Below are 14,540 nucleotides of genomic sequence, written 5' to 3' on the forward strand. Positions count from 1 at the left end.
CTTCCGCGCCGCTTGTCCCGCCCTGTGGAGGGGGTTGGGCTGTGGTGCCGCCAATGAGCTCACTGCTTGGGGAGGGTCAGCCGCGCGCTCCGGCCTGCTCCAAGGGGGCGGGTCCGAGGGGCGGGCCGAAGCCGGGGGCTGAGCAGGAGGCCCTGGCGCCGGAGCTCTTGCTGGGGACCGGAAGCCGGGACCAGAGCCTGTGGAGGCAGCGGGGTCTGAGACCCTAACCAGGTACGGCCCTGTGAGGGCACGCGGGGTTGCGGGTGGAGGCGCGAGTTCCTCCCTGGGAAGGGCAGCAAGCCCCGGAGGGTACGCCTCGGAGGGGTCAGCCTCTGTCGCCTGCTGCATCCTGGATCTCCCCCTCCTGTCCAGCCTAGCTCCCCAACCCTAACACCCCCCTCCCTAAACTCCCCTGCAGCCTCCGAGACCTGGAACCTGGCATTGTTACATAGGTTCAGTGTCTTGCATAGGTTCAGTGTCTTAGCCAACGGTTTTACCTTCTGGGCTGTGTTAATTTTGATCCTCACCAAAAAAACAGTGTCTGAAGGTAGATACGATTTATCATCCTTATTTGTTATGTTAAAAAGTATAAGGTACAGAATGGTGAAACGATTTGCCTAAGGTCACATACAAAATGCAGTTCATTTTAGAAAGGCTTATTGAGCACAAAATATGTGCCTAAGAGAGTGGGGGATAACTGGTCAAAACCTTAAGTGTTACAGCCCTTAACCTCAGTGTTTGCAATCCATTTGGAAGACCAGGGTTTGTTTCATATTTAAACCTCAGGATTTACTTGCTGCCTTGCTCTTTCTTTTTTTTAATTTTTATTTCTTTCTTTCTTTTTCCCCAAAGCCCCAGTAGCTAGTTGTACGTCGTAGTTGCACATCCTTCTAGTTGCTGTATGTGGGACGCGGCCTCAGCATGGCCGGAGAAGCAGTGCGTCGGTGCGTCGGTGCACGTCCGGGATCCGAACCCCGGGCCGCCAGTAGTGGAGCGCATGCACTTAACCGCTAAGCCACTGGGCCGGCTCCCACTGCCTTGCTCTTTTTTTTTTTTTTTTAAGGATTTATTTATTTATTTATTTTTCCCCCAAAGCCCCAGTAGATAGTTGTCTGTCATAGCTGCACATCCTTCTAGTTGCTGTATGTGGGACACGGCCTCAGCATGGCCAGAGGAGCCGTGCGTCGGTGCGCACCGGGGATCCCAACCCCGGGCCGCCGGCAGCAGAGCGCGCGCACTTAACCGCTAAGCCACGGGGCCGGCCCTGCGTTGCTCTTTTAATACCAGTCCATTAGTTCCTTGAGAACTGGGGCCTTGTCATTTGTTTTTTAAAAGCAATACAGGTACATAGTTGGAAAAGTCGAGTACTACTAAAAGGATTAAAATGAAAAACAGGGGCCGGCCCGCTGGCGCAAGCAGTTAAGTGCGCGCGCTCCACTGCAGCGGCCCGGGGTTGGCCAGTTCGGATCCCCGGCGCGCACCAACGCACTGCTTGGCAGGTCACGCTGTGGCACCATCCCATATAAAGTCGAGGAAGATGGGCACAGATGTTAACCCAGGGCCAGTCTTCCTCAGCAAAAAAAAAAAATAGGAGGATTGGCAGATGTTAGCACAGGGATGATCTCCTCACACACACAAAAAAAAGAAAAATAGGTGCCCGTGCCCAATCCTTTCCTTCCTCTCTTCCTACCTCCCAGAGGCAGAAAGGCAACTCCTGATTATTCATACTGGTGAAAATAATCTCTTCCACCCCAAGCGTTTTTCTTTGATTTGTAATAAAATCATGTGACCTCTTTTAGACCACAGATATGCATGTTTATTCTTTTCTGTTAGGCTCAGGCGGCAGCAAGAATAAGTTTTAATTTCCTCTACTGACAGATGGCTGTGGGCAGGGAAAGGTAGCGAGAGAGAGTCTCCACCCAGCCTGCTTGGTGACAAGCAAAAACCAGCTTTAGTGAAATTTTTGAGTCTCTCACGAAGTTGATAATCCACCTGAAGAATCAGAGACTGATAGAGATCATATAAAAGTGTCATAGTCTTAGGGATTGAGTGTCTCCTTGCACAGTATATAAACATCTTCTAGACTGGAGCTCCTCCTTCCTACATGGAGAGCAGTTTATAGGGTGTACCTTATCTTCAAGGAGGTTTCAGCCCCTGATAAAGCTTTGGGGCCAGCAGGGATCATACTGAAATAAATACTTATAACTCACACTGATCTTTAAATGTTCCAGCAAAAATGAATTACAAATACAAACAAATAAATTTAAAATAAATTCATTCTGGGAGATAGATGAAATAAAGATGGTGGAAGTATCATTAACTTTTGTTTAAGCCAGATGATGGGTACATGGATGATCTTTGTACTACTATTCATTCTATTTTGGTATGTGTTTGAAAATTACCATTTAATCAAAAAGGCTCGCATATTGGAGCTCTTAAATAGTACTCCCTGGAAGAATATGCACCAAACTGATAATATTGGTTATTTCTGGAGAGGAGGGAATGGGACCAAGATTGGGAGTGGGGTTAATCTAGACTTTAATTTTTGTTTGTATTTTTTCTTACCTCTATAATTCAAAATTTTTTAAATTTGTAATAATAAACAATCATGAGACTGTGGATGATTTAGTCCAGCAAAATTTCCAATTGAGAACATGCATCCTTCAGACTCAGATCCCAAATGGCGCAGTGGGAGATGCTGCAGAATCTCGACAGCCCATTTCAGGATCAGCTGCACCAGCTCTACTCAAATAGCCTCCTGCCAGTGGACATTCGACAACACTTGGCCGTCTGGATTGAAGACCAGAACTGGTGAGGGCTTCGGGAAGTTGCTGGGGATGAGGAAAGTGGTTTCTTTCTTCTGAGCCCCCAGGATCCTGGAGACACCAGGGGCAGGGAGGGGTTGGAAGGCCTGAACACTGTAGCAACCCTGCAGAGATACTAATCCTTGTTATTCCTGGTCCCCAGGAAAGAAGCTGTACTGGGCAACGATGATTCCAAGGCTAACATGCTATGCTTCCACTTCTTGGACCAACTGAACTATGAATGTGGCCGCTGTAGCCAAGACCCTGAGTGCTTGTTGCTACAGCACAACTTGCGAAAATTCTATCGGGACATTCAGGTACTTGGAGGAGCTGGGAATAACAAAGTAGGAATGGGAGCTGAGTGTAGAGGAGTATAGTTTAGGGTATGGAACAGGACCTGGAGGTGCAGAGGGACGGGGGCAGATCTGGGGAAAGGAGGACAGAGTCTGGACTCTGGATGACTATCAGAAAGAAGGTTAGAGTCTAGATGACCCTGGTAGGAAGAGGCTAGTGTTTGGAGGACCACTGGTGAAAAGGGGAAAGGCTAGGGCCCCTGAAGGAGGGGAAGTACTGGGGTCACACGGTCTGGGGTGGTAGTTCATTGAAGGCAGTTGAATTCGATCAATCTCCTCTCTTTTCCTCCTACAGGCCTTTCCTCAGGGCCCTACCCAATTGGCTGAGATGATCTTTAATCTCCTTCTGGAAGAAAAAAGAATTCTGATCCAGGCTCAGAGGGCTCAGTTGGTGAGAACAATTTGGCAGTGATGTTGAAAACTCCTGGAGTAGAGAGGGAACATGAAAAGGACTCAGGAAATTTGTCTCGGAACAAGATCCCCTCACATCTATAATTTCAGGCCTGGATTTCAGGGATGAAAGGTCAGAGTTGAAATGTACTCACAGCCTCTTATTTCAGGAGCAAGGAGAGCCAGCCCTCGAAGCACCTATGGAGAGGCAGCAGCATGAGATTGAATCCCGGATTCTGGAATTAAGGGCTATGATGGAGGTTGGTAGATGTGGCAAGAGTCAGGGTGGGCAGGGCTCAGCCCACCTCCTCCCACAGAAGCAGCCTCATCTGGGTCTAATCGCATCTACAGAAGCTGGTGAAATCCATCAGCCAACTGAAAGACCAGCAGGATGTCTTCCGCTTCCGATATGAGACCTCAGGTAGGAAGCACATTGAGGGGTGGGCGAAAGACAGGCGTCCGCTGGGAGGCACGGGTGGAAGAGAGCAGAAGGGAAAAGTCCCAGTAAGCAGTAGTCACCTTTGGCTCCTCACTGGCTACACTCCTGCTGCCGTGCAAAGGCAGAAGTGCCAGGGCATGTTGTGGAGGTCGGGCTGGAGGGATGGCTGAGGAACAGTAGTGAATGTTGGAGAAGATGCATGGCAAACCGCCTTAGCAGACTGAGCGGGCTTCTGGTTCAAGCATGACCATTCAGACTTCACCTGAGGGCCCCGAGGTGCCTGTGCTTGCTCGGTTTCGTTCTCCCTTCCAAATCCCCCCTCCTGACTCTGACTGAGGTCTGGTCAGGAAGGAGAGGGGAAGGAGCCCTGTCTGAGCACTTGTCTCACCCCTGTCTCATCCAGTGAAGACACCGTCTTTGGACCCCCGTCAGGCCAGACAGCAGCAGCTTCTGCAGGAAACTCTCAATGAGCTGGACAAAAGGAGAAAGGTGGGAGGCAGAGGACAGAGGGAGTGGGCAGCAGGGAACTGGGGAAAAGGAGGGATCTGGGAGCCCTGGCTTCTTAGCCTTGGCTTCTTTGTTTCTTCATCCCTAGTTGGATGGTGGAGGGTGATGGTGAGAGGTGCTCACACTCACTTCGTGTCTTTCCTAGGAGGTGCTGGATGCCTCCAAAGCACTGTTGGGCCGACTAACTACCCTCATCGAGCTACTGCTGCCCGAGTTGGAGGAGTGGAAAGCCCAACAGCAGAAAGCCTGCATTGGAGGGCCCCTGGACAGAGGGTTGGAACCACTGGAGAACTGGTGAGAGGCACCCTCCCCGCCCCCATGCTCGCCCAGCCCCAGTCCTAGCCACCCTGCTGTGCTTTGTAAGTTGTAATGCACTGTATATGGCAAGAGGCATTGCTCTCCTTAGTCTCTGCTCCCCAAAATGATTCCAGCTCCCTTGTCTGACTGCAGCTACCCTCTGCTCTTCATTCTCACCATCCAGGGAACCCAGAGCCTAGTCTTTGCTTTGGTGAAAGTAATGGATTAATCCACAATCTGGTTTCTCCTTCCTTTTTAATCACCCAAGAAATATATTTTCACTTTCTTTTTAGTGCAATGAATATAATGCCCCACCAAAAAAGAAAATTACATATTACCTTTCTACCCAGATGTAGCTACAGTAATATTATTAAACAAAAATTGAATCATATTGTGCGTACTATTTTGAGACCTTTGGGTTTGTTTTTCTGTTAACTTAGCAGTATATTATAATATGTACCCATGTTACTTTTAATGGCTACATTATAGTTCCCTATATGGAGGTAACATAATTTAATTAATGAACTATTTTGGACATTTAGGTTTTTTTTTGTGTGTGAGGAAGATCAGCCCTGAGCTAACATCCATGGCAATCCTCCTCTTTTTTTTTTGCTGAGGAAGACTGGCCCTGAGCTAACATCTGTGCCGATCTTCCTCCACTTTATGTGGGACGCTGCCACAGCATGGCCTGACAAGCGGTGAGTCGGTGCGTGCCCAGGATCTGAACCTGGGCCGCCAGCAGCGGAGCATGAGCACTTAACCGCTATGCCATGGGGCTGGCCCCTAGGTTGTTTTTAATTTCTTGCTATTTTTTTCCAGTAAACTCTTTATTTTATATTAATTTTATTGTGATGTAGAAAAAATAACTGTCCTTCAACATACTTGAAAAATACCTAGTTTTAAATATTTTCTCATGAGAAAGTTCATTATAATTTAAACTATTAAAAATATTCCATGACTGTTCAGGTAAATTGAAAACAGGTGTATAGGGCTTAGGGTAAAGGATCAGTATTTAAATTGCAGTTGCAAACATATCCATCATCTTGTACAGGGGTTGGCAAACTATGGCCTGTGTGTGATTTCTTGCTATTTTAAACTGTGCTGCAGTAAATAACCTCATAGCTACATCTTTATTTACATCCCTAATTATTTCTGTAATATAAATTGCCAGAAGTGGTATTTCTAGGTTAAAGTATATACCTTTTCTTGGTGGTGGTGGTGTTATTGTGTTGATCCTCTGTTTCATTGTTTTTAATAGAAAGAGCTTTATTGCTTTTTCTGATTATAAATATAATGTATACCAACTGAAAAAATTTCAGACAACTTAAAGGAGAAAAGAAAGCAAAAATCACCCATCTACATAATCTGATCATGTAGCGATACCCACTGTTAATGCTTTATTTCCAATTAATTAATTTATTTATTTTTGCTGAGAAAGATTCACCCTGAGCTAACATCAGTTGCCAATCTTCCTCTCTCTTTTTTTTTTTTCCTCTCCAAAGCCCCAGTACATAGTTGTATATTCTAGTTGTAAGTCCGTCTAGTTCTTCTCTGTGAGCCACCACCACAGCATGGCTACTGACAGATGAGTGGTGTGGTTCTACACCCGGGAACTGAACCTAGGCTGCCTAAGCAGAGCATGCCAAACTTTAACCACTAGGCCACCAGGGCTGGCTCCCCACTGTTAATGCTTTTGAATGCATTTTCCAGATTTTCCCTATACATATACACAAATATACATCTGTTTTAAATAGAAGTCAGATCATATCGTATGTGTACTATCTTGTAATTTGTAAAAATTTAATATTTTTGGACACTTTTTCATGTTAAAAATTTGAGCCTGTATCATTATTTTTAATGGTTGCATAGTATTCCATAATGGGAATGTACCATAATTTCTATACCCAATACTAATTGTTTCTAATTTTTCTATTACAAATAACAAAGCTGTGAACTTCCTCATACATATGTGTGATTATTTCCTTGAGATATATCTTAGAAACGGAATACTGCAAAATGTATGCTCGTTTTTTGAGCTTTCAAAAAAATAGTTCCAAACTGCTGTCTCCATGTGTTTGCTTATGTGCAGTGTATGATTGTTTTCCTGTCACCACATTTCCTATTTTTTTTTTTATTATAGAGACAGTAAAGTATAGGAGTTAAAAGTGTGGCTTGTGCAGCCAGACTGCCTGGAGTCACATACAACTTCATCCTTTGCTAGTTTTATGACCTTGAGCAAGTTGCTTAACCTTGTGGTGCCTCAGTTTTATCATCTATAAAATGGGGATAATAATAGTACCTACCTCATAGGGTTGTTGTAAGGATTAAATGCATTAATATATGTAAAGCACTTAGAATAATAGTACATATCAAGCATCATATGAAAGTTAGCTTTATTATGTTAATAAATGTTTTACCAGTTTCATATATGAAAGTGGCTTTGATTTTCATTTCTTGGATTGTGAATCATGTTGAATAATCTTTCATATGCTTCCTGGATTCTTTTTTTGTCCCCATCAGTTCCTGACTCTCCACATAGTTAAAGGGGAGCTCTTGGAGCCTGATTCTCTCTCCCTTGGATTCCATCACCCAGGTTCACAGCTGGAGCAAAGCTGTTGTTTCACCTGCGGCAGCTGCTGAAGGAGCTGAAGGGACTGAGTCGCCTGGTTAGCTATCAGGAAGACCCTCTGCCCAAAGGGCTGGACCTGCAGAAGGCCCAGGTCACAGAGTTGCTGCAGCGTCTGCTCCACAGGTCTAGAGGCCAGGGACAGACTTCTGGGGGGCGCAGAGGGAAGGAACAAGGGGAGCCCTTCTTCCAGATACTGAATGATGTGTTCTCCCCACATCTCTTTCCCCAGAGCCTTTGTGGTAGAAACCCAGCCCTGCATGCCCCAAACTCCCCATCGACCCCTCATCCTCAAGACTGGGAGCAAGTTCACTGTCCGAACAAGGTTGGCATTTCAGAACTTATTCCTGCTTCCTTTTTCCAGCCCTGATGCTGTTCGCTTTCTGACCTTACAGATCTTCCCACCCTTGGCTGTGTCTTCTCTTTCCCCTCAATCCACCTACCTCTTCTAATATCTTCCTTTATCTTTGTCAAACATCTGGTCTATCCAGGAGATTGAGGTTGACCACTTTCCCCCTTTCCCCTCCCTTCCCCCCAGGCTGCTGGTGAGACTCCAGGAAGGCAATGAGTCACTGACCGCAGAGGTCTCCATTGACAGGTAAGTTGGGGCAGCTGAAGGGTGGGACCAAGGGGTGGCCAGGACAGGGGTTGGTGGGGCGGAGGAGATACATACCTGCTACAACAGGGCCCCAGGGCTGTGTTCCTTCCCCTTCCACTCCTAGCTCATGGAGATAATAACTCATCCCTTTTGTTGATCACTTACTGTGTGACATGCAGCTTGCCAAGCGCTCATTTCATTGTCATAGGAACCCCATGAGTTAGGTGTTATCAACGCACCATTCAAATGAGGAAACAAGCTCAGAGCGATTATGTGTCTTGTGCAAGGCCACAGAGCTAGTGAGCTGCAGATTTGGGATTGAACCCAGGTCTATCTGATCCCAAAGACCAAACTCCTGCCTTGTACACTGTTTTGCTTCCCAGTGATTTTTTTTATATTTCTTTTCAGGAATCCTCCTCAAATACAAGGGTAGGTACCTGACAAGAACGCTGCAAACATTTATGTGCTGCATGACCTGCACAACCACATGTGGCAGCCCTGACAGGGGCACAAACAAGGAAGAGGTTGATTTGGGTGGCGTATGGACAAAGGGAGAAGGGGAGGTCTGAAATGAAGTGGAACTTTTTGTTGTTTTCCTGCTGAGTTTTTAGAATAACTCTGCTCCTGTCCTCCATATATCTTCTTCCTCCTGGAATAGCTTCCGGAAGTTCAACATTCTGACCTCAAAGCAGAAAACTTTGACCCCCGAGAAAGGGCAGAGTCAAGGCTTAATTTGGGACTTTGGCTACCTGGTAAGAAAAGTTAGTAGCTTAAGCTTCTAGTCCAACAGAACAGGAACTGGGGGAAGTTCCCAGGCCTCGGGGAGTGTGGAGGGCAAGACAGGGCTTCCAGGGGCCCTGACATCCCCACTCTAGCCTTCTCTCTTTTTCCCCTTCATCTGCAGACTCTGACAGAGCAACGTTCAAGTGGTTCGGGAAAGGGCAACAATAAGGTGAGGCGTGGACAGAGGATTGCGGGCCAGGAGGAACTTGCCAAAGGGCCCTCTGATCACTGTGTCTTGGCTGTCCCAGGGGCTGCTGGGTGTGACAGAGGAACTGCACATTATCAGCTTCACAGTGAAATACACCTACCAGGGTCTGAAGCAGGAACTGAAAGTGAGTGAAAATGGAGGGCAAGGAGAGATGAAGCAGATTTTGGAGAAGGCATAAGGAGGGGTTAACCAGAAGCCTCTCAGGGTGGGAGATTACCCCTGCGCCCACCAGATGTCTGCAGCTAGGAACATCACATCCCTCCTTTGTGACTCCTGCCTTCTCCCCAGACGGACTCCCTCCCTGTGGTGATTATTTCTAACATGAACCAACTTTCAATTGCCTGGGCCTCAGTTCTCTGGTTCAATCTGCTCAGCTCAAACCCTCAGGTAGGAGGAGGGGCCAATAGGTGAGGGGTGGCGAGGAGGGGTGTGGAAGCTTGGTGTGAGCGCGCTGCTTCTGAGCCATCCTGCCTTCCTCCCACCCCTGCAGAATCAGCAGTTCTTCTCCAGCCCCCCCAAGGCCCCCTGGAGCTTGCTGGGCCCTGCTCTCAGTTGGCAGTTCTCCTACATCGGCCGAGGCCTCGACCAGGACCAGCTGAGCATGCTGAGGAATAAGCTGTTTGGTACTAACCACCTTCTTTTCTCTCAGCCCTGCCCCAGCCTTATTCTGCCTTGGCCCTCCATCCTTTCTACCCCAGGTCCCCTGGCCTTGCCTCTTTCCATCATCTGAACTGTCTGTCTGCACACAGGGCAGAACTCTAGGATTGAGGATCCGTTGTTGTCCTGGGCTGACTTCACTAAGGTAATTCCCTGCATCCTGTGCACCTAGATCCTCACCCCCAGTCCAAACACTAGCCCTTCCCCCATTGCTCCTTCCCCACAGTAGGGGCAACTCCATATCTCTTCCTGCCTGTCCATTCTCCTTCAGCGAGAGAGCCCCCCTGGCAAGCTACCGTTCTGGACATGGCTTGACAAAATTCTGGACCTGGTACATGATCACCTGAAGGATCTCTGGAATGATGGGTGAGGCCTTGGTCAGCCTCCCTCTTCCCCCATCCCCACCCCCCAGGCCCAGCTGCCTTTCTGGGGTTGAGAGTGGACTCTGTGCGCCCTCATGTGGCAAACAGGGAGAGAGAGCAAACACTGGTGCAAGGTCGCACCTCCTCACATTTGCAGTAATAGTCATCACCAGTATTTTTTTTTTTAAGATTTTATTTATTTATTTTTTTTCCCCCCAAAGCCCCAGTAGATAGTTGTACGTCATAGCTGCACATCCTTCTAGCTGCTGCATGTGGGACTCGGCCTCAGCATGGCTGGAGAAGTGGTGCCTCGGTGCACACCCGGGATCCGAACCCGGGCCGCCAGCAGCGGAGCGCGCACACTCAACCGCTAAGCCACGGGGCCGGCCCAGTCATCACCAGTATTAATCAAGCATCTACCGTGTTCCAGAGCCTGCTGGGTGCTCTTTATGAATTTTCTCATGTAATCCTTACAACCATGCTGAGTGGCGGGCGTTGCCACTCTCAAGTGAGGAAACTAAGGCTCAGAGAAGTTAAAGAATGTATCCAAGGGGCAGAGTTGGGATTCGAACCCAGGCCTGTCTGACCCCAAGCCTATGCCTTTCCACCACACTGCCTGCCCACGTGCACAGTACTTTGCCTTTTACAAGGTGCTGTTCATCTCTTTGACCTCACTGAATCCTCATACCGCTTCCAACCCTGGGAGGTGGATTTTGTCAGTAAAGTGAAATGACTTGGCCGAGATGGAACAGCTTGTAATGGGCAGAGCCAGGGCCAAAACTTGGTGCATTCTCCCTATCCAAGGGAGGCAGGGGGGCAGGGAGGCAAGAGGGCCTCACAGCCACTTTCTGTGCTCCAGCCGCATCATGGGCTTCGTGAGCCGGAGCCAGGAGCGCCGGCTGCTGAAGAAGACCATCTCTGGCACCTTTCTGCTGCGCTTCAGTGAAACGTCAGAAGGGGGCATTACCTGCTCCTGGGTGGAACACCAGGATGATGGTCAGCTGCTCTGCCCTGCTGTTCCTACAGCCTCTGCTTTCTGCCCCTCTGTCTGCCCTTGGCTTCCCTGGCTCTGTCTTGAATCCTTCAGCAGGTTTGGGGTTGGAAAGCCAAAATGGGAAGCTCCCAGGCCCAGCCTCTTCCCTCAAGCCTGCCTGTTCCTATATCCTCTTTCCAGATAAGGTCCTCATTTACTCTGTGCAGCCCTTCACCAAGGAGGTGCTGCAGTCACTCCCGCTGACCAAAATCATCCGCCACTACCAGCTGCTCACTGAGGAGAACATCCCTGAGAACCCACTGTGCTTCCTCTACCCCCGCATCCCCCGGGATGAGGCTTTTGGGCGCTACTACCAGGAGAAAGGTAAGAATCCCTGACATACGTCATTGGTAGATTGCAGGGACTCTTGAGCATCCACAAATCCAACTCTTTCCTTGCAAACCTGGGAGACCTGATACCTGGAGAAGTTAAGGGATTTGTGCATGGGTCACTGCTAGTGAGTAGGGGATATGACTGCAGGACCGTCTGCACTAGGGGATCTTTGGGCTGTGTGTCCAATCCACTGACCTCCCCTGCTCCTGTGTGTGTCCCCACAGTTAATCTCGAGGAACGGAGGAAATACCTGAAACATAGGCTCATTGTGGTCTCTAACAGGTGAGCTATGAACTCTTCGCCCAACTCCCTAACCCTTTTAGGCCGATATAGGGACCTAACCCTGCCCAATTCCAGTCTCTCCGGCCTTCTCTCCTACTGAGCCACACTCTTCCACCCTCTAGGATTTTTCCTGCTCTTCTAGTGTCTCTCTCCTCTCTTTTCCTGCTGCCATCCTTAGGTTGTCTCCACATGGGTTCCCTGATAATAATAGTCATAATCACCAGTGTTAATGGGCATCTACTTTTCTAGATTCTAGATTTTCTTAGAACATTTTTTTCATTTAATCATTATGAGTAGGGCTCAGTAGCCCATCCGAGTAGGTAATAATAACAGCCACATGTAATGAGTTCATTATGTGCCAGGCACTGAGCTAAATGCTTTGTGCTTGTTTTCTTATTTATAGGATCTTAATAATAGTCCTGAGAGGCAGACACTGTTATTACTGTTTTCAGCTAAGGAAACTGAGGTTTAGCGTGGTAAAGTGGGCATGCCTGTGGCACGTGGCTAATAAATGATCCAGGTCTGTCAGATTCCAAAGCCCTGCTTTGAACCCTTCTGCTGCTTCTCAAATATTATTAGGTATTGTTGTTCCCATTTTACAGATGATAAATCTCTGAGGCTCAGAGAGGTTAGGTAACTTGCCTAAGGTCACCCAGCTAGTAAATGATAGGATTCAAACTCTGGCAAACCTGACTCCAAAGCCCGTGCTCTTAAGCCCTCTGCTCTGTTGCCTTCTTAGACTAGAGAGATAGCCTCTGCTTGCTCTACCATTCCCCGCTTCACCTAAACAACTGAGCCCTGCCCCTTTTTCTGCATTGGGATGTCCAGACAGGTGGATGAGCTGCAACAACCGCCGGACCTTAAGCTGGAGCCAGAAGTGGAGTCATTAGAGCTGGACCCAGGGCTGGCAGGCCCCAAACTGGAGCTGGACCTGGGGTTAGAGCACCTGCTGGAGGCAGGGCTGGATCTGGAGCCCATGCTGGGGTCCCCTCTGGAGTCTGTGCTGGAGCCCACACTAGGCGCAGTATCAGGAGTGCCAGAGCCAAACCTGGGACCAGAACTGAAGCTGGAGCCTATTCTGGAAGCTGTTTCACAGCCTGAGCCCGAGCCTGCGCCCGAGCCCGATTTGCCCGATGATCTGAGACACCTGAATACTAAAGAAATGGAAAGTAAGTGATAAGATGGGGCCGGGGAAGAGGGGACACATTCCCTTCCCCACCTCCCCTACCTCACCCATTACAGAAAAGGCTGAGCCCTAAGCTCCTCACTGGAGAGAGGCTCATTTCCTGCTGGTTCCTTTTATTAGGATATGCACCTCCCCCTGCCCTGCCTAAGTGCCCCCTCAGGCCTGTCTGGGCCTCTGCTGCTGTCCTCCCTCGCTTTCCCTGCTGGATTGGGAATTCCTTGCCTAAGATCAGGGCCTGACTTCTTTCTCTGGACTACCTAGTCTTCAGAAACAGTATGAAGATGGAAGAAATCATGCCAAATGGTGACCCGCTGTTGGCTGGCCAGAACACCGTGGACGAGGCTTACACCTTCCACCCCAGCCATTTCTACACCGAAGATTCCTTGATTCCTTCTGACTACTAGGAACTACCTTTCCTCTGTTCTTTCCGTATATTTTGCCCCTCCTACCCCTCAAGCTATGATGCTGCTCTCCAAGGATAGGAAGTCAGGCATGTGGCCCTTCTGAGCTGGGTTCACCCTGGGATTTGGAGTGAGAGGTAGAACCATAATGTGGGTAAGGAAGGGGCGCCAGTGAAGCAGAACAGGTGTTGGCTCTAGCCCTAACCTGTAGGCTGCCTGCTGTACTGGGTGGTGTAGAGGTTGAGGGTAGCCCGGGACAGTTAGGGGAACTTGGAGGGCTCAGGGCAGTGCCTTCTTTCCAGTATAAAAGGATTTCAACATTTTAATAGCTGGTAAGGCTAAGCTGGTGCCCACTAGCATTGGCCCTTGGTGGGGAACAGAGACATGTGCTAGGATTCTATCTCTCTCTTCTGGTTCCTACGTGTCTAGGATAACCTTTTCCTTTCTTCTTCCCCTCACTCCTGACTCAAGTCCTAAATTTCTTCTTTTCCTGCAGGGACTGAGAGCTTTCTGCCTCAGCCCACCATGTGAAGCTCCCCTCTACAGAAGGGAATAGGAGGTAGACCCCTTCTTCTTACCAGTCTCCTCCCCTGCTCCCAAGCTGGCCACACCCATTCCTCCCCCTAAAGGGAGCCTGCCACTTGAATGTGCCTGTGAAGCTTTGCACAATAACTTATGCTGCCTAGTCTCCACTTCCCCAGTGCTTAGGGGACAAATCACTCCTGGGGCCAGGGATGGTACGGTTGCTGGGAATTTAGGAATTGCTTTTTATAGTATTAGATAGAATTTGGTATTTTTACAGAGGAAGAGAAGCCCTGGGGCTTAGATATTTGTCTATGAAGATATCTCTTTTCTTTTGTACCATATATTGTTTACCTGAAAGGAGGGTTTCTATTCCTTGGGCGTGGACCTGGGGAAAGACCAAGTTCCTGGAACTTAGAACCCCAAAGGTTTATTATGGGGCTCTGCACAACTTCACACATTAGCCATTCCCAGGGAACCCCAGGATAACTGCCCTTGCTCTAAGATGTGCTTCTAGTATAACTTGAGATGTAAATTAAAGTGAGGCCCTGTACGTGTGGCTGTTTCCCGTCTTGTACGTTAGAGGAATAGTCCTGTTCAGAAACAGGCCTTTCTGAGCAGAAGTGGCTAATAAACTTTGTGCTGACCTGGAAGTGCTTCCTCTCTGAACTTCTTTACTTCTCTGCTCACAAAGACTAATGTCCTTGGACCCCCAGCAGGCCATGGAGGATCGAGGTCAGCAAATCGTGGCCTCTTCCA

The 14,540-nt window shown here is 48.5% G+C and overlaps 1 protein-coding gene across 1 annotated transcript; it reads left to right on the plus strand.

The window, feature by feature from the left end:
* The first annotated feature begins 130 nt into the window (after positions 1-130).
* STAT2 (signal transducer and activator of transcription 2) lies at positions 131-14,434 on the plus strand. The gene is made up of 24 exons (XM_058557915.1): positions 131-231; positions 2,668-2,811; positions 2,968-3,121; positions 3,453-3,548; positions 3,718-3,807; positions 3,899-3,968; positions 4,390-4,475; positions 4,639-4,787; positions 7,384-7,542; positions 7,649-7,741; positions 7,955-8,014; positions 8,423-8,443; positions 8,673-8,766; positions 8,919-8,966; positions 9,046-9,129; positions 9,294-9,392; positions 9,496-9,628; positions 9,755-9,807; positions 9,934-10,028; positions 10,884-11,020; positions 11,199-11,381; positions 11,615-11,672; positions 12,501-12,841; positions 13,120-14,434. Exons 2-24 carry the CDS (start codon positions 2,681-2,683, stop codon positions 13,260-13,262), a joined length of 2,577 nt encoding a protein of 858 aa, XP_058413898.1. The 5' UTR covers positions 131-231; positions 2,668-2,680; the 3' UTR covers positions 13,263-14,434.
* Positions 14,435-14,540: the final 106 nt, after the last annotated feature.

Source organism: Diceros bicornis, chromosome 17, assembly GCF_020826845.1.
Source record: "Diceros bicornis minor isolate mBicDic1 chromosome 17, mDicBic1.mat.cur, whole genome shotgun sequence".
In the NCBI taxonomy this organism is placed as follows: domain Eukaryota; kingdom Metazoa; phylum Chordata; class Mammalia; order Perissodactyla; family Rhinocerotidae; genus Diceros; species Diceros bicornis.